Genomic DNA, 21017 nt, shown 5'->3' with positions numbered 1-21017 from the left:
ATTCAGATGTATGATTTCCAACTTATTCATACATACTTTGTGTTAATCACCTGCATTTAAATTGGGCACATTTTGCATATTCTTCCCATACTTTAAATTGTTATGTTTTCCTTCATGATATTTTAAGTAGCTGTTTATGATTTGAGACAGACTTTCTCTTTATTACTATAACCATTGTTTATTTATTTTTCATTCACCCGAAGGAAGCTATGGCATCCCATTCTTTGATCTGTCTTGCAATTAAATTGGCCAAGGTAATTAATAAAATACATCTCACTTGTACAATAGTATATTTTTAAGGAGTTAAAACATAAAGAGCTTTATCTTAACTACTTTTTTATTTTGCAGAAAAAGGGGAAGTATTAAATAGTGCTTATTTCAGACATTCCTCAATTCTATATCTTCTAAAAATAAATAATTTTTACAAATTAAAAATTTATACATTGCCTCCCTTATTCATTTTGACTTAAAATTTGAAAATTATGCCACTTGATCTACAATATAATTTTTAAAAAATAACAGGCTAATTGTTGCCCAGAAAGTGCTTCTTATGATGCAGTTCTGTTGACAATGTAGAATACATGTCTTTTTTAGGTACATCTTAGATGACGTAGACTCTGAAAATCCAAGTTACACCCAAGATTTCATTCCTCTCTGGCTACTCATCTGGACCACAGACAGGTAGGAACTGTCTGAAAGAAACATACACATCAAGTGGGGCTCCACCAGTGACTCACCCCTTTAATGTAGCGACACCTGAGAGGGAAGAGCAGGGAGGATGTATTGGTTGTTAGGAAAATCTAGTCTACCAGAAGAGCGTGACATCCTCTATTAATAAGATCTAAGGTGCGACTCACGTAATTGTCCTAATTTTAAGATTGATGGGGATCATGAAGCATTTCTTTACATTGTCGTCAGGTCCTAATAAATACCTAAAGTGTATAGGACTGTATATGAGTTTAGAATGTGATTTTATAAAGAAGGTGGAGATCCCAACTCCCTCTATCATGTCTCTATATATATGTCTGAGTGTGTGTTTTAGTGCTCTGGGAAGTGTCCTGACAGAGAACCTAGGCAGGACAAAGCAGCCTTGATCTGAGTGAGCTAACTGGCACCATGAAAATATCAGGTGTCTTTCTGCTCCTCTCTCTGGCTCTTTTCTGCTTTTTCTCAGGTGAGTTTTTTTCCTTAAAATTGAAATTCAATATTTATGCTGAGCTGCAAATGACAAGTGTATTTACCCTCATATTTCAAAATTCTAATAATTTTAATATAAAAGACCAATTCTGAGAGAGCATCATAATTATGATAATAATTTTGATGATGAAAATGGTGATAATGATCAAAATATTTGATCATTTATTGAGCATATACTATATTCTAGGCATGTACTAAGGGCTTTTAGCCATTATCTCTGATGCAAGGCATTCCTATCTATATTCTACACATAAGAAAACCATGGTATAAACAAGTTAAGAAAATTGCTAAAGGACTTGCAACTAGTAAGTAGAATTTGGGATTTGATCAGATCTTCTAGACATCATAGTTTATGTTTGTTTCACAGAAATAGTCTGGGGAATAGCTAGTTGTTTTAAGTATTAGTTTTGCCTTCTAAGACAAAGGAAAGCTTTCCTGTGCTCATTATTCGTATACAGTAATTGGAAATCAAATAATTAAAATTGAAGCAATGGGGAAAAGGAAACTCAATGAGAGAATCCTTGAGAAAAACAGTTATTAAAACTTAGAATGCTAAAACATATATACTGCTGGTAAAATAAACAATTCTTCAAGCAAGGGAATATCTTTGGTCACTTTATTGGGCAATAGTCATATAGTCTATCAATTCTGATTGCTTAAAGGACAATTGTACTTTGATTGATGTTTTTCATCGCAGGCTCATTTGAATGAACAAGGCCACTGAAACTCTTTCTTTCCTTCTTTATTTTCCTACTATATGCCGTTGTAGTGAACAAAGCACATGCTAGAGTCTCGAGACCAAAGATCTCTTCCATTAATGGTTGTGCCAACTGAAGCAATGGCTCAGCTGTGTGAGACATTCTCTCATTTGTAGAATGCTAAAAATGAGACTGAGTCCTGGGAACTTTCATGTCTGGTCTATTGTCGTTCCATGAAAAATTCCTTAAATTTCATAGCTAAGATTTTAAATGCCTGAACATGTAAAAAAAAAAAAAAAAAAAAAAAAAGCAGTTTTTCAATGAGATTGCACATCTAGAAAAATTATTATTCAATGGAAACTGGTCATATTTACATGAACAAATAGATTTAGAAATAAGAGAAGAATTGAATAATGAATTCCTGTGATATTATGAGGTAAGTTTGACTACTAAGGCTAAACAACATAAATGAATGAGCTGGTCTATGAATTGCTGAGATGGCATAAAAAATAGATATGATCATATTAAAACTTACCTGCTAAGATACTCTCAGAAATTAATTTATGTCCTCTTATAGCTTCTCTTTACAAAGATGAACTGATCATTAAATTGGATCTGGTTGACTAATACACTTAATTTACCAAAACATGGTTCTTAGTAGGTGTGCTGGTATTTGAGAAGGCATTGTGCCTAAGAGCTTTAATGTTGAGACCAAGAGAAATAAGTTTCAGTCCTGGCATTTCCATTTTCTAGCTGTATGACATTTCTGAGTCTCTTTTTCTTATCTGTAAAATATAGATACAAAAAGAACATTCCTATATGGGGAATTAAATGAGAAAATGCATGTAAAGTGCTTAACGAAATAGATAGAATATAGTAAGTGTTCAACAAATATCTATTAGTATAGCCATTAATAAATTTTAATAATGAGACTGTTAGACTGAACTCAGCCATTGTTGCTATTAATCTTCCTTCTGCCATGATATTTCCTAGATATAAGACATTGAACAAAATCTCTTCTAATCAAAGATTTGTACAGTGAGGACTTAGCTGAGAACTGTAATAATGAGATTTCCTTGGTCATAAGAATCACTTGGAGTGGTTACAAAAATATAGACTTCCAGGTCCCACTTGGTCTTATATAATGGAATTTTCAAGTGATCATCATAAAAATCTGTATTTTTAGTAACCAGCCACACTGCTACTACGAGGTTAGTAATCACTACAGCAGATGATCATGAACTTTCTTTCCAATTTAAAAGTCTTATCTTTCCTCTCCTCATCTTCATTAATAGAGAATGTAGTTTAAGGTATTTCCAGTTGTCCTCCCCAAAGTGCTGTCCAGCACTAGAGAAGGATTACATTTATTTATACAGTTTCTGTCATCAAGGTGGCTTTGGGCTTAACCTGAGAGGTATCACTGGCATTAGAAGTTCCATAGAAATGATCAGGTTTCAGCTCATACCAGGATTAAACCTAAGACTTCTATTATTTCAGTATTTTAAACCACCAAGCTAATTAGCCACAACCTAAAATTATAGGCATAATCATAAAAATGAAGAGAGAGAGAGAGAATTGACTGTATTTATAGATTTTTTTTCTCTTTCAGGAATTTAGAGAGATGTAGGAAGAGAAATGAGTCATGGAACTGAGAATGAGTTTGTCTTTGCCAGTCTATATTTGGGTCAAATCTTTAAAGCCAAGTATAGAGGGCAGAAAAACAAGAACAAAAAACAATGGTAGTCCCTTCTCGAAATGCCTGTAACAAAGGCTTTAGGGAGAGAATGCACTGAACCTCAGAATGTCAAAGTTAGAGGAAACTTTACAGCCCAACTTCTTCAGAGATGATAAGGCTATTCCCACAGTAGTGTAGTGAGTTGGCCAAGTCTGTAACAGGAATCCCCAGATCCTTAAACTATTTTTTCTCATCACACCCTAACCTCTAAGAAACATGACCTCATCATGGTCCATCCCCTTTCATTGCTTCCAAGGTTCTACTGCTCCCTAAGAGGTGCACAGGTACAAAAAACAAAACAACCGTGCCTTGACTTGCTAAGATGAGCAAGAACCAAGAACAAGTATCGTTCCAGTCTTGAAGATTTCCTAATTTTACAAATCCCACTTTTTGTACATATAAAAATTACAGTGTTTGGATTTTTTTAAAATTTATTTTTGTTTATTATTTTTTTTGCAGGTGTCTTCAGTCAAGGAGAACAGGTCAGTGCATATTTTTATCTATTCTTCAGACCTGAGCGATGATGCTTGGTTGGTATTCCCTGGCCAAAGAGAGGTTTGTGTATGAGTAAAAGAGCAAAAGCAATGAACAAGCGGGCCAAATGCAGAAATCAATGGAAGTAATTAATTTTCTGAATACGATCTCTCTATACCATTTGCAGTTTAACAGAGCCTAAACACCCAGTCTCAGATTTTGTTAAAGCAAAATGAATATAAATCAAAATAGGATGAATCATGCTCTATCACTGCTTTCAGCATGTAATCTTGAACAAGTTACTTGAGTTTCCTGAATTGCAACTTCCACAGCTATGAAAAATGGATTGTATTATTCACCTCAAAGAACTGTAGTCAGATTTAAATTCCATAAACTGTGTGGAAGCATTTGGTAACTATAAAAGGATTTGCTATTGATTAATAATTAACAATTTCTGAAAGAGTTAAGACAGAGGTTACTACTTTCTTTGTAGAAATAAAGTAACCAAGGGTAGAAAAAAAATGTTGTTTACTCTTCCGTATTGGGTATACCTAAACTGGTTCACTCAAATGTAAATACAGCTTGGGTAGAAAATTGGAAAGGGCACAAATTTTCTTTATTGTCTAAGCTATGTCTATGTTAAAGTTCAAAACATACAAACAAGAAAAGGACATAAGATCCAGCCAACACATTTTATTTCCACATAGGTACTGAAATATAAGATCATTACACATAGGTCGAAAAGATATAGAATTTAATCACAATTTTCCCTTAACACACAAGGGACACACTTTCCTTCCTTAGTATTTGATTTCCAGGATTTCTGATGTTTCACAGGTTTTTAGTGTCTTCTAAAGTTCATTTGAAATCTACTTTTTACTGATTCTATCCCTTTAGATGGGCCTAAGCCTTATAGTCAGCTTGCTTTATAATCACTAGGGATGCTTATTAAATATGCAGATTCCCATAATCATGCTGGACTTACTAAATAATAATCACACAGGCGGGAGGTTTTGAATCTGTGTTCTAAACAATTATTCAGCACTGGGGAGCACTAACTTTCAAGTGCTCAAATATTTAGAAACAATGTAGATGAGTTCTAATTTGAATATTCACTGGCTGTGTGATCTGAAGGATGCCTCCTCCCTTCTTGTTGACTTTGTTTCCACATCTCCAAAATAACATTCTAGAGTCAACTGTCTAGTATTAAACGAGTGTTAAATGATAAGGCCCTCTGGTCTTAGGTATTTAAATCAGTATAAACCAAGCCTGCCTTGCCAAGACTGCTGTCTTTTTTCCACTCAAATAGAAAGGTCAGGGAAGGTACCACCTTTCAGATAGCATCAAGGCTACCATTTCTCTTCTGCATGACTGGAAGGACAGGGACAGTTCCAAATGCCAGGAAGAAGAATTTGAAACTAACCTCAAGAGCATGCTTGCTCAAGTCTGATCTTGCTAAGACAAAAGGAAAAGAGATTTCCTCAAAACTCCAGCAACCTGTCTCATGCCAAGAAGTCTCCCCTTGAGGAAGCATCAATGGTAGATGTCTAAAGTACAAACTTGCAACAAAATACATTTAGAATCACTCGCTACATTGTCTTTTTCTTATTTTTCGACTAGGCTGTGTCTTTGGGAACTATATCCCTAAAGAGCTATTTAAATGAATATTTCAGATCGAAATTAACATAATAAACCTCTCAGAAACAATGACTGGCAACATTTTCTGTCACAATAATTTTTGCGATAGCTAATTTTATTTTCATTTGTATTTTAAGGTAAAGAAAGATATGGTGATTTTTTAATAAAGTTAGTAAAATAACGCTCCTTCATTGAACATGTTTTGAGCTGTTCATCTTTACTCATTAGCTTGGATTTACTTATAATTAATATACTGACAAAAAAAAATCTAAGTACAATTTGGAGATGTCAACCAGTATCCACAACTTAACTACAGAGAAGAAAATTGAGATCCCAGAAAGAGGACCTAAGTTTACTCAAGTTTACCAACAGAAGTAAAGCCATGCAGTCAATATCTTAGGACCCTTGGCTCCCTATTAAATGAGCCTCCATGGCCCTACACTACCTCTAACCAGCAAAAGAAAGCCATTGTGTGATGCACGTCAAAGTGCTTCAGGCAGTATAATTTTCTGAACAAATATATAATAGTGTTTCCTATGCTCCCTTCTTAAACAAAGAAGCAATATAATGAAAACAGTAGTTTAAAGTAAAATAACTTGTCTCCATGTGTAAGCGGAATTTTGAGACTTGGAGGAAATGGAAACAGAGAGAGCAGAATTTACTGCATTAATTCAGGTGAGAAATCTTGAGGACGGGCGTAGGTAGCACATTTGAAATTGGTAAAGAGGACTTGAAATTTTAAAAAATACACAAAATTCAACATTTGCAAGGGGAAAGAAATGTCAGTGTTTTAATCCGAGGGTAGGTAGAGGAATCTGATGAATGGTACTAATATGTAAAAAGGAAAAATTAGAACATAAAACTAATTTGAAGAAAAATAGTTATATTTTGGACATAAAGGAATATTAAATATGAATCAAAATGTTGATTAAATAGCATCCTGTATATTTCTGACAATTAGAGATTAAATTTGAGATTTTGATGAAGACTCAAGGAAAAAAAGTCTAGTACTCGCTAGTGTCTTCAAAGAGATAATCAAGTATATAACATTTTCTTGAAAATGACCATAACGAATACTCAGGAGGAAATTAAAAAGATAATAAAAAGGATAGAGAAAAAAAATCGTTGGAGAGCCAGCATATTGCCATATTAAAGAAGTCAAAAAAAGTTTCAAAAGGAGTAAAGAGATCATGAATGTTTTATTACTAGCCAATGGATGTATCCTGAAGGGTGTCATTTTTGGAGCCATTTTGGTAGTGTGGAAAGGATATAAAAATAGTGAAAGTAGATGCCAAGTAAAGGAGAAGTTTAGAAAACTGGCGTGGTAAGAAAGCAGCTGGTGTAACCACATAGGTAGTATTTTTAGTAAAAGGAAGAAGAAATGAAGTCCCTTCCCTAGGGGTATGTGTGTGAATGTACGTAAGTTTGCAAATTTTCATTCAGTTTATTTGGAGAACTAAAATGCTAGACTAAAATACCAATGCTCCTGACTTTTTAGTTAATTTAGTGACCGTATAAACTCATTTTCCAGCTTAGTTAAATGATTTTGTAGTCACCCTGAGCAAAGATGACTAATCTGGGTATAAAATTGTCACTGTATTCCAGAATATTTTTGAAGGTACAGTTCTTTGAAGAACCACAAGGGGTCAGGCTTATACTAAACATTGGCATCCAAGAATCTAGTAGTCTCTGGAAGCTGGACTGAGGAAATTAAGTAGAAGCTCTTGTTAAATCCAACACTAATCTAAAAACCACTAAAACATAACAAACAAACAAAAACCTCACTAAAATAGGGTAAGAAATAATGGTCTCCAAAAATTCAAGAATGTGATTCAATTTACATTGCTAGTGTTTATGATAGCAATCTTCCACATGATACTCAAAATTTTACAATGTTTTCAAAGGACTTATGGTTACAACAACCCCAGGAGATAGACATTGCCAGCCCGAAGTTAAAGACGAAGAAATTTAAACTCAGCGGTTTGCACAAAGTAATGCAGATAATAGGCAGAAGAATCAACATTTAAATCCTAGTCAGTGTAATTCCATCTACAGGATAATCCCCTAACATTACACAGCATTGGGGCATTTTAAATAGATGCAGGGGGATTTCAGCTCTCCTAGGTCTCTTACATGTCACATGGAGGAAACCTAAAAGATAACCCTATCACCCTTGGTCTAAACTCCCTTTGATGTCCCCCAAGGAACTAGTTGTTTGGATTCTATTTAAAGGAGAACAAAATAAAAATATAAAAGAGAGGAGGAAATTTAGGCAGAGGAAAAACATGACATTTAGAAAGCTTAGCCGACTTTTCAGGTTGCGAGAGCTATGTTTTCTTTCTAGTTCCAAGTCTGAAATTCCCCTCCCTCGCTCTCTGCCTCACAGAAAGGATTTCTGGCTGACTCTGCAGTCATTCTTCACCTTTCCCAACATCTGGAGCTCTTGGAGAATGACCCCTTTCTGTCCCCAGTCACATGCTAAAATTTCTCACACAGAGAGGGAAGAGGGGCCTCTAGAGAGAAAAGAAAGAAACTTCTGGGCAGTAGTTAAGTCTCCCATCCAATTGCAGAACTAAACACTTAGCTTTATTTAAGCCACTTCACTGAGAGAAGTCACTGCTAAATCTTGTATTATCAAAGCTGGAAGAGTCCTTCAAGGCCGTCTAGTCCAATGGTACTTAGCATTTTGTATGAACTACAGACGCCTTCCAAGATGTGGTAAGAGCTACCGTTAGAGCAGGCCTACAATAAGAAGCTTATTTTCTGCACACTTAGTCCAAGACTATTGCAAATATACCACACTGGCTTTTTATAAGTCTTATATGATGACATTTGATCCTTATAGCAAACCTGGGAATGAAGCATGACGACAATTGTTTTTTAAACGTTTTGGTTAAGAAAATTGAGGCACAGATATTGAGTGCTTTGTTTGCAATGACACAACCAGCAAATGGAAGAACGAGGCCTGTAACACGGTTCTCCAGCTTTCTGCAGGGATCCTGGAAGGACACTACAATTTAGAAGCATGAAGTGTATCTACGTTCTAAGAAACGTTGTTTATGTACCTTTTGATTGATTTGGTTTTGTTTCTTGAAATCCTTTGCTCTTCCTAGTGTCATTCCCAGGGGGCAGTGGAAGGGGAATATTGGGTTTGGAGAGGGAGGTGGTGTCTAGAAGCTCTCAAAATGAATGCCCTTCCCAAGTGCCACTTCCATATCTGCTTTCTAAAGGACAAAAGAGGCTGTATCACAAGATCAGAGGGCCGATTGCCAGGGAAAGGTGGCCTGGGAATGCGTCTCTTTCAAGTAAGAGACTTTCTTGTTTCTTTTCCTTACTGACGTGACTCTAGGGACACACATTTCTCTGACTGAGATGCCCTTTTCTCAGCTTCCACGTTGCCTGTGCACTGACTACACATTGTGCTGTAATTATCTATGTTCTTCTCTGCTTTTCTAATGCAAATAAGATGGCGAACTTACTGAGACAGTGTTTATAACTGATTCCTCTTCGTATCACCAGAAACCAGAACCATGTCTTCCAAACATTAGCTACATTGGCTGCTTGTGGAATAAATGAAAATATCAATGTGAATCTGCGATTAACAGTCTGTTCTTTACTCAAGCACATAATCACAAATATATATATTAATGACTTAAATACAAAATACATTCACTTTTAAGAAAAAAAGTATCTTGTGGTTTAACGTACTCTCAAGATTTTCTAGCCTTGTTTTTATTTGGGGACCTAAAGGAAAGATTGCTGTCTCAGAAGTAGTATAAAAGAAAGTAGTTGTCTTTAAGAGCAATAGGACAAAGTAGGATTCTAGATAAAACTATAAATATCCTAGATAGCTCCTATTCATCCGGGCCCCAAGAAGATCCCTGGTAAGCACATACTACAAAACCTCAATAGTACAAGGTGTGAAATTTTAACAAAAGCGTGTATTTAACAGTCTCAGGTACCTTAAATCTGATATATGTGACATATTTTTAGCTCAGTTATATGACTCCTTTGCTGAGTTTTTCTCCATACAAACTTTTGGAGAGGCTTGTCAGTATTTAATGGTTTGCCAACATCTTAAACAAATGATTCCTCTCGCCGATACCCATACATTTTCCTAACAAAGTATTTTAATAAAGCCTTCTTATCCTGACTATAAGTGTGGTCAAGGGTACATCGTTGACAGTTGATCTTTATTTCTCTCAGTGAGGATGTGCTAGAAATCACCCGCAATGAATGGTTCGAAATTCGGGGTCAGCAATGAGAAAGAATGTGTTCAAGCACTGGCTGTGTGACATTGGAAACTACTTAAAAAGCCTGAGTGTCAGTACTCATATCTTTAACCTGATTAGTATACTATTGCTCAGTGTACATCTCAGGGTTATTGTGAGGCTCAACTGAGTTAATCCATAGGGTCTGAATATTATGAAGCAATTGGTAAACATAAGACGGTATTATTATAATGGACCTAGGAGACGGGTAAGGTATGGTCTATCTAATGATGTTCAAGGCTACTTCATTCCACACAGCTGACATTTGGAGAAGTTCGGTTCTACTAATTGCATATTGCCTATATCTTGACATAAAATGGCTTGACCATCATTTGTACACCAAATATTGATTCAATTAACATTAAACTGAAAATAACTTTTAAACTCCAGACAACTTCTACAGATCCCATGATAATGATTATTAATCAATCATCAATGCTGAATGCAGTCTCAGAATCTTTCTAAATAGAACACCTTAGGCAGTCTTCACTAAATTATTATAGGAGACACAAAAGTTCAAATACAAAACAACAGACTCTGAGGCAGAGTAAGTTGATATGAAGACATTAGAATTTTGTTTTCAAGAGATGATCAATGGATGTAGCAACCACAGGGGAAACTAATGAGCCATCAGATAACATTTGGAAGCTCCTCTCAATGATCATCTATATCTTTATAACAATAAAGAAGGAATGCTACTAGTTACGTTAATACAGTAAATGAAAAAACAAATATCATTTAAAGACCCAAAAGTACTCTCAGTTGGAACAATTTAGTGTTGGAGCAAAAAGTCATACCTATGGCATTTGCCTTACTCCTTACTTGTATAGGGCGTAAGTGTCTGCCTTACGTCATTAACCTACTCCTGAATATAATAACTACAGAAATGGGTTTCCTGTGCTTCAAAGGAAAAAGTCTCAGTTTGGTTTGGTACATTCTAGTTAAGCAAATAATGAAAGCCATTTTCTATTTCAGGAAGCTTTACATCACAAATGTAAATTTTTATATGTATGTATAAAATTTAAACTTTGCTGTTTAAAGCTCTGTTCTGAGGAATTGTCTCTTCTACAGAGTGCACTAATGTCCATATCACTGTGCTTGCTTTGGTAGGTTGACTGTGGCGAGTTCCGGGACCCCAAAATCTACTGCACTCGGGAATCTAATCCCCACTGTGGCTCTGATGGCCAGACATATGGCAACAAATGTGCTTTCTGTAAGGCGGTGGCGTAAGTATCACACTCACCAAACCTGTCCCTAACAATGACAAAATTTCAGAATAAGACAATGACACTTACCTTGAGATATTCTACTCACACCCACTCATGGAGACTGAAGAAATAAGCTTAAGCAAAATGGATTGAAAATAGGTCAAAAACAAATTAAAAATTTACATAATAAATTATTTGAAAACGTAATCTTCATGATTTCATTATTATTAAATTTGACTCATCTCAGAGAAATTATTTTTAAAATTATATATCTTTAAGATTTGTGATACATTTTCTTATTTTTCCCATTTATTTCTAATTAAAAATTTTAATAATGTTTATCCAGTTTTATTTTTGTTATTATTATATTATTATTAATTTTAGAGAAGTTGAAGAAAAATTTTAGTAATGTAGTTAAGTTTGAAAATTCATCAGTTAGAAACATGAAAATCTTGTGAGGAAATTTATTACCAATAAAAATATTATTTTATCCACATTATTTTCAGACACTTTTTTTGATAACAAATTCTATGTTGCTAAGGCACCAATTCTCATTCATTTCTCTCCTTTAGTCTTATGAAAAGAGCCTTTCAACAAAGAATAAATAAGAGGATCATCCTTTATTATCCAGATAATCCAAACTTTACAGATAGTATACTAGGAAAATTTTATCAAGGGTCAATATTTATTAAATTTACATGTTTATAAGGAACAGAACAGATACTGTAGATTTCAACCAATAGTCTATGAATGTCCTAATGGGACATAGATTGTAATTAATAAAAATCAATCCATCTTTTAGTCTGATTGCTCTAAAATAAAAGGAATTTTAATTTTGTTTAAACCGGATAAAAATAACCTCATTTCTTCACCACTGTCATCATTTTCTTGCATTAGAATTTCTTCTAAGAATGCCTTAATTTCTTTCAACTTTGCCATAAAATTCCTCAGCACAGTGATTATATAACTCCCTATTAATAATAACTGGACCAAGCACATAGAATTGAATTAATAAACATTGAATCGAAACATAATGAACATGTGCCTTTATTTATATATAACATATGTGACTAATTAATATCAAACTTTTCCCAGGAAAGGGACAGTAGGGTAATTTGAAATTTGATAGACACCTATTACTGAGAAGGCCTGTATATATCGTCTGCTATAAAATGCCAAGTGCCTCAATATTTGGTTTAACTTCTTACATCTTCTATTAGGACAGAAAACATTATAGTCTCATTACCCTTATTCCTCCCATCACTTTTACCTTTACCAGAGATCTCTCTCCTCTATCACTTGTGCTCTCTCTCCCTTTCTCTCTCTTTCTCCCTCTCTCTTTCTCTCTCATCTATCTATCTATCTATCTATCTATCTATCTATCTATCTATCTATCTATCTATCTATATTTTCTCTCAGAGAAGGAAAAACTAAATTGAAGGGGATCTAAGCCTTATTAAAACTCTGAAATTTCTTTGTTTAAGACTCATGCTTTCCGTAATTAGGCCAAATGTCACCTCGGAGTGAATTTAATTAACCTCTGCCAAATTGCAGACATGGATACCTGTAGAATCAAATATTTGCATGGACTATGACACACCTTTTCCAACTTCTGTGATGGATACTATTGATATTGCACTGAGCATATGTTTGTTTTTCTCTTTTATAGGAAAAGTGGTGGGAAGATCAACCTAAAGCATTATGGAAAATGCTGAATTAAAGCTGATGTTTTGTGCTGACTCTCCAGCTCTCTCTCATCCTTCTTTTCTTGCTTCTGCTTTTATTTTTCACTAGAAGATTCTTTAAATCTACAAAAACACAGCTTCGACTCTGCTTGGGTCTTGGGAAGCTCAATGTACATCTTTTTTTCTTGATTTGCTTGACAATAAAAGAAATTCTGCAGAAGCCTGGAAGATGTTTTTACTTTAAGATTAAGAAAACCTACAGATACAAAATGGAATAATTTACCTAACATAACCTGTTTTTCTGATCTAAATCAACCACAAAGTCACTGTGGGATCTTAGGAAAATTCCTTCTCCTCTCTTATTCTTGGAATTTCCATGTGGATAATGAAAAAATTTTAACAACATAATTATATAATGTGCTTATAATTATTTTACAATATTTACTCTTTAAGTCTTAGGTCAGGAAATATTGGTTCTTCCCAATTTTAGGAAAAGTACTTTATAAAAAAATAAAACATTTATCCTCTCTGGACCTTAGTTTTTTCATCGCTATGAAATGCTGGCTTTGGATTACATACTAAGACATCCATTATTTGTTTCCCAGCAACATCATGGGGTCTAGCAGATAGAAAGAGTGAATAAATATTCAATGAATGGTGAATATCTAATAAATAGTGAATAAATGCAAAGTCTCTAAAAGTGTATATATTTAGAGAATGCAGTAACTGGTCTTAATCATGGAATGAGAGAACTGGATGAAGCATGAGGAATCTTAAGGCCCAGAGAAAATGTAATTAATTACTGCCAAAGAAAAAACTCGTTAGTAGAAGAATCTAGGTTATAACACAGCTCTTTTGATAACCAGTTCAGTCTCTACATAACTGACTTAATTCTATGAAGACAAGTTGGATACATAAATATCTTATTCTGAGTAATCCAGGTGGAAGTCTTGGGAAGTTTCCCTTTGAGTACTTCCACGCTAGTTCTATAGTGTAATGGTTAGCACTCTGTACTCTGAGTACTTCCATGGTGTAGAGCATGTATTTACAAATAATATCTTCCTGGGTCATCTCACACAGAAGACATCTCTAGATGCATTTACGAGGTAATAACGTTGAACAAAAATTACTGAGTGCCTACTCAGTGGCAGGCTCTGTTCCGGGTGCTGAAGATACAGTTATAGGTGGGGGCAAGGATAACAAAGACTCCCTATATTAATATAGTTTAGTTCCAGCAGGGAGAAACAAACAAAGACAATAAACATAATAAACAAATAAATGACATAGTAATGCTTTGGGAGAGGTGGTGGCCAGTTGCAGTACTAAGTCAGGCCAATCGCAGTACTAAGAAAAGTTCTTACTGGGAAGACATGGAGATGAGGGAGTTGGCCAAGCCAATATCCTGGAGAAGAGCAAAAGTTAGAGCTAGAACACAGTCCTTCAATCTGGAACATGCCTGATTTGTTCGAGGTTCACCATGGAAGCAATGTGACTGAAGATGAATGAGTGAGTGGGCAAATAATATGTGATAAGATCAGAGAAGAACAAATCCAAACCATGAAAGACTTTGTAGTTATTATTAAGATTTTTGCTTTTAAAATATACCTTCTATTCCTTTAAATGTGGAATCTGTGCTCTTCCATGTTTAAAGACTATTCCCCTTGCTGGCAAAACAAAATAAAACAAAAACACATGATATATAATTAGGGTAAGGCAATTATAAGAGGTGGGATCTCTGAGTCACACTGACCAAAATGCAAGTCACTGCTCTGACATAAGCTATGTGTTTTGAACAAGTCATTTGACTTCTTTCCATTTTGATTTACTCATCTGTAAAATGGGGATACTAGTAACTACATCCTTAATTTACCATGAAGATTAAGAAAAGAATGCATGTAAGCACTTAAATAGTCTTTAATACATAACAAGAGCTCAGAAATCAGTAGCTGTTACTAGCATTTAGAATTAAAGATCATCAGGTAAAGATCTTCCCAGAAAAGAACAAGCTAGAGTTCATCACCACCAGAATAGTATTGCAAAAAATCTTAGAGGGACTTCTTTAAGAAGGAGAAGAAAATATCAAAAATATGAATAATAAAATAGCAGTAACTATATATCTATCAATAATTAATTTCAATGTAAATGGATTAAATGCTGCAATCAAAAGATAAGGTAGCTGAATGGATTACAAAAAGAAGACCCTTACATATACTGCCTCCAAGAGCCTCACTTTAGGCTGAAAGACACACACAGACTAAAAGTAAAGAGATGGAAAAAAGACCTTTCATGAAAATGGTAACAAACAAATAAACAGAAGCTTGGTAGTGATACTTATACCGGACAATATAGACTTTAAAACAAAGGCTATAACTGGAGACAAAGAAAGACCCAGTAATCCCACTTCTGGGTATTTATCTGAAGAAACCCAAAATTCTACCTCAAAGGAACATGTGAATCCATATGTTCATTGCAGCATTATTTACATAGCCAAGATATGGAGGCAACCTGGGTGTCCATCAATGGATGAATGGATAACGAAGAGGTGGTACATACATACAATGAAATATTAATCAGCCATTAAAAGAATGAAATCTTGCCATTTACAACAACATAGATGGATATAGAGGGTATTGTGTTGAGTGGAGTAAATCAGACAGAGAAAGACAAATGCCCTATGATTTCACTTACGTGTGGAATCTAAAGGACAAAACAAACAAAACAGAAACAAACTCATAGATACAGAGGACACCTTGACGGTTGCCAGATGGGGAGGAGTTTGAGAGGATGGAAGCACAAATTGGTAGTTACAAAATGTCATGGGGATGTAAAATACAGCATAAGGAATATAGTCAATTATATTGTAATAGCTGTATGATGTCAGATGGGTACTAGAGTTATTGGGGTGATCACTTCATAAGTTATATAAATATCTAATCACTATGTTATACACCTGAAACTAATATAATATTGTATGTCAACTGTAATTGAAAAATTAAAAAATTATTTAAAAAATTAGTAACTTCTTATTATGCTGTCATCAGTTTCAGCATTATACTTTCTTCACCGCTCAGGATATTTTTGTTCTGTTCTCAGTAGTCTGGTAGTTTTAAAATGTCTATCTTTTGTTCATTTGTTATTTTTTAAAATTCCTAAGTGACTTTTTTTTTTTTTTATCCTTACAGTGGTCCCCTCTTATCTATAGGGCATATATTCCAAGACCCTCGGAAGATGCCTGAAACTGCAGATAGTACCAAACCCTATATAACCTGTTTTTTCTACACATACATCCTTAGGACAAAGTTTAAACCATTTTAAAAGTACAGCCTCTCCACATGGCCTACGCCACCTCTCTCCTATTGGAGCTGCCCGCTCCAGCCGGGGCAGCTTCCTATAAGTTGTCCACGCTAACAGTGTACTTCCGCCACTTGGCCGCATCCTTCCTAGAATGCCTCTGTGTCTCCTTCGGCCACTCTCCCTCCCTTTTCTTGCTCATAAAATCTCTTATCTACGCCTACCGCTTCTTTCACAGCCTATTTCAGGTGCCTTAACTGAGTAAATGATCAAAATATTAACTCTTGTCTAGTTCTGAGCTGTTCTTTGAAGATGAAAAGAAAGTATATGAACAACAAACTACAGAAGACCGGAAATCTTATAGATCTTAGAAAGAAGAGGCAAGTCACAAATAAAAAATCAACAGTCAACAGTCAAAATATAGAAGTTCTGACTGAGATGTGTGTGTATATATATATATATATATGTCAAACCTCAGTGAACACCCTTAGGATTAATGCATATCATACTTTGCAAATTTTGCACCAAAAGAATGTAAACATATAATGTAGTCTTAAATATGACATATACTGTGAAGTTTTTAGAGGGAAGGGTACTGACGTCTACAATTTACTTTCAACTGCATTTAAAGTGAATTAATGGATAGATTGAGAGATATCTTACAAAAGAAGTATAGTAAGATAGTAACGGCATAATCTAGGTGGTAGGCTTACAGGGGTTCACCATTAAATTATTTTAAAATTGCTAGATGTTTAAAATGTTTCATTAAAATGTCTTTTTTAGTAATTAAAAAACACAAAGACTCTGCCAATAGGAGCAAAAAATTCATAATTCTGTTTATGTTCCTCATTACTGTGAAATCCAGGACAGAACACACTGTTTCAAGTGTAGTTTGTACTCTTATCTTCAAAGCAAAAACAAAACAAAACAAAAACTGTTTAATCTTAACACCCAGATCTATCACTATGCCTTCACACACCAATGAGAACATTGTCAAAACTGAATCATACCAAACTTATAAACATCAACTATCTTAAGGCATTTTTCTTTCCATGCCAACTGTGCCTAGCCACATTTTTCTCAGCTGTTCTCCTCTTCTTGTTTTTTTTGAAATTAAATTCATTGTAAAAATGTTGTGGCATGTCAGTGATTAGGCTTGAGCGAAGAGAGTTTGTCTGGGGGCTTCTCTGGGCCAGTGTAAAGGTTTCTTGAATTAGAATACACAAACATAAGCACCGCACACACTCTCTCTAAAGTGAAAAAGGGAACAACAAGGAAAAAAAGGCCAGAGAAAATAGTAACTAAGATAAAGACTGAAATAATTCACTAGTAATAAGGTTAACCAATCTATTTGCTGAGCACTTCCCATGTTTCCTGTGATAAGCACATAAACATCATATTTACATAAACATCATAGCAATAGCTATGAAGTTGTAGCCTTATTTTGTAAAAGAAGAGCCTGAAGTAGAGACACATCAACGATTTGCCCACAATGTTACAGCCAGTGAGTTGCAGAGTCTGGATTTACATGAGAGGGTTACATCAATGCCAAATTCCTGAACTTATTATCACATAATCATAGTAATTTGAGGAATAGTTGGATATAAGTGTTGAGTTGGAGGGATTCCTCCTATATATTTGGAGATATCTGAAATAGAAGTACTCATAATTCAACAATACTTAAGCAAATACATAAAGTGGCTGACATGTACCTGTCACGATTTTTAATATGTGAGTAATTATGGTAATTTTGTGATGGGCTTATAGGCCTAACCTGAGAAGGCCTGGTTCAAAGGGGTGACTAACTCTGAACTAGGCATTTAGTAAAATGTTCTCTGTTCTCTGAATTTCCTTTTTTTTCCCCTCCAGAGCTGGTTTCTGTGACTTTACAGAATTTTGGTTCATTTCAGTTCTGCAATTTGACCTAAGGGAAACTAAGTAGAACAGATTTCTCTTGCTTCATATTGAAAAGATTTAGACTTAACATAATAAGAAATGAGTCACATTGCATGGCCCAATTTAGCTCACTATAGTTAACCTTAAGATTTGATAAGATGTGTATACTAAAAGAATGCGTAAAATAAAAATTCCATAAGTTTTGATATATTGTGTTTCCATTTGCATTTGTTTCATTATTTTTTTAATTTCCCTTTTGATTTCCTTTTCCAGCTCACTGTTTTTTTGGAAATTTCTTATTTAATTTCCACATATTGGTGAGTTTTCCAGTTTTCCTTCTGTTATTAATTTCTAGTTCCATACCATTGTGATTGGAAAAGACACTTGAAATGATTTTAGTTTTATTAAGCTTGTTAAGACTGGTATTGTGGCCTAACATAAGGTTTATCCTGGAGACAGTGCTGGGTTCGCTGGATAAAAATGTGTATTTTGCTGCAGTTAGATAAAATGTTCTCTTCCATCTGGGCCATCTGTTAGGTCCATCTGGCCAAAGTGTAGTTTAAATCCAATGTTTTCTTACTGATTTTCTGTCCGGATGATCTATTCATTGTTGAAAGTGGGATATTAAAGTCCCCTATAATTATTGCATTGTGGTCTATTTCTCCTTAAAATTCTATTAATATTTGCTTTATATATTTAGATGCTCCTAAGTTAGGTCCTTTTGATGAATTAACCCCTTTATTATTATGTGATAACCTTCTTTGCCTCTTGAGAAAACTTTGATGAAAGAAATGGGAGATACAAATAAATGTAAAGATATCCTCTGTTCGTGAGTTGGAAGAATTACTATTGTTAAAATGTCTGGACTACCTAAACTATTCTACAGATGCAATGTAATCACTATCAAAATTCCCAATGGCATTTTCCACAAAAATAGAAGAAAAAATTCTAAAATTCTTATGGAACCACAAAAGACTCTGAATAGCTAAGACAATTTTGAGAAAGAAAAACAAAGCTGGATGTGTCACATTATATGATTTCAAATTATATTATAAAGCTATAGTAATTAAAGAAGTATGGTACTAAGACAGACAAATAAATAAATAAATAAACAAACACACAGACCCATGAACAGACTAGAAAACCCAAAAATGAACCCACACATTTATAGTCAACTAATCAACAAAGGCGCCTGGAATAAACAGTGGGAAAGGATAGTCTCGTCAGTAAATGGTTTGCGAAAACTGGATATCCACGTACAAAAGAATGAAATTGGACCTTTATCAAATACCATACGCAAAAACAACTTGAAATGTATTAAAGACTTAAACATAAACCTTGAAGTTGTAAAACTCCTAAAAGAAAACTTAGAAGAAAAGCTCCTTGACATCGGCCCTGACAATGAATTTTTAGATATGATACCAAAAGCATAAGCAACAACAGCAAAACTAAACAAGTGGGACTACCTCATACTAAAAAGCTTCTGCATAGCAAAAAGTAAATGTTCAACAGTTAAAAAGTAACCTATGGGATGGGAGAAAATATTTGTAAACCACGTATCTGACATGGGGTTAGTATTTAAAATATATAAGAAACCCATACAACACACACACACACACAAAAAACTGATTTAAAAAATGGGTAAAGGAACAGAATAGACATTTTTCCAAAGAAGGTATACAAATGACCAACAAGTACATAAAGAGATGCTCGACATCATTAACCATCAGGAAAATGCAAATCAAAATCATAAAGATATCATCTCACACCTATTAGGATGGCTACTATCAAAAATTCAAAAGGTAACGAGTATTATTAAGAATGTGGAGAAAAGGGAGCCCTTGTACAGTTCGTGAGGTTGTAACTTAGGATAGCCATTATAGAAAAAATTATGGAAATAGAACTACCATGCCGTCCAGAAATCCCACTTTTTGATGCAGATCCAAAGGGAATAAAACACGGATCTCAAAGAGATATCTGTGCTCTCGTGTTCATTGCAGCATTATTCACAATAGCCAAGATATGGAAACAATTTAAGTGTCCACTGATATATTAAATGAATGAATGAATGAACAAATGAATAAATAAATAGATTTCAGTATATGCTATTAAGAGGTAAACTGAGGCACATTACGAGTCACAGGAGTTTATTTCAGTGAACGTCTATTCAAATCAGGAAGCTCCAAATGGAAAGAGTGCCAACAGAAGCTGGGGGGAAGGCTGTATAAAGAAGACATGGGAGGAAAAACAAAGAATTATTTGACTGGCCATAGCTTAAGTGGTTGCCTTATTTGGGAAAGCTCGGTTGGCTGTTTGTGATTGAGTTTCTTAAATTTTGTTTTCTCAGATTCGAGTGCGTTGACTCCGGCTCAGTTTTGGGTTTGCTTACTATGTAAGCTATGGAAGCCATCAGAGGCACCTCAGTCTAGTGGCCTCCTTATGTATTAATTACTTTAAGAACACATACGATTGAATATTATTCAGCCATAGAAAAGAAGGAAAACTTGCCATTTGTGACATCGTGGCTGAACCCAGAGAACATAATGCTAAATGTCAGCCAGACACAAAAAGATAAACACTACGTGATCTTACTTATGTGTGGAATCTAAAAAAGTCAAACTCAGAACCATAGAGAAGAATGGTGGTTGCCAGGAGCTAGCGGGAGGGGCAATGGGGAGGATGTTGGTCAAAAGGTACAAACTTCAATTATAAGATCATAATTATAAGTTCCAGAGATCTATGGTACAGCTTCATGACTACAGTTAATAATAGAGTATTGAAAAGTATGTAAAAATATATATGTAAGATCATTTGCTGAGAAAGGGAAGCAAGAGTGGGAAAGAGGATCACACAAGTCTCAGGTGAGAGCAACGATGGCAGTTACCTGAGCTATTTTACTTTTCTCATGAATAGTTCGACTCAAT

The 21017-nt window shown here is 34.7% G+C and overlaps 1 protein-coding gene across 1 annotated transcript; it reads left to right on the top strand.

The window, feature by feature from the left end:
- Window positions 1-1116: 1116 nt before the first annotated feature.
- On the top strand, window positions 1117-12936 carry LOC107513536 (serine protease inhibitor Kazal-type 6). Its single transcript, XM_036224142.1, has 5 exons — window positions 1117-1174; window positions 4090-4112; window positions 8973-9047; window positions 11124-11239; window positions 12891-12936. The coding sequence occupies exons 1-5, from the start codon at window positions 1117-1119 to the stop codon at window positions 12934-12936; spliced, it is 318 nt and encodes a 105-aa protein (XP_036080035.1).
- Window positions 12937-21017: the final 8081 nt, after the last annotated feature.

This window comes from Rousettus aegyptiacus, unplaced genomic scaffold (genome assembly GCF_014176215.1).
Source record: "Rousettus aegyptiacus isolate mRouAeg1 unplaced genomic scaffold, mRouAeg1.p scaffold_m13_p_7, whole genome shotgun sequence".
Classification (NCBI taxonomy): Eukaryota; Metazoa; Chordata; class Mammalia; order Chiroptera; family Pteropodidae; genus Rousettus; species Rousettus aegyptiacus.
The sequence above is the reverse complement of the archived record's forward strand: the minus strand, read 5'-3'. Positions and strand labels throughout refer to the sequence as shown.

Coding starts and splice junctions, on each gene's coding strand:
- LOC107513536 (XM_036224142.1), top strand. CDS start 1,117: ATGAAAATATCAGGTGTCTTTCTGCTCCTCTCTCTGGCTCTTTTCTGC. Junction 4,113..8,972: donor TCTTCAGTCAAGGAGAACAG/GTCAGTGCATAT, acceptor TGCTTTCTAAAG/GACAAAAGAGGCTGTATCAC. Junction 11,240..12,890: donor GCTTTCTGTAAGGCGGTGGC/GTAAGTATCACA, acceptor TCTCTTTTATAG/GAAAAGTGGTGGGAAGATCA.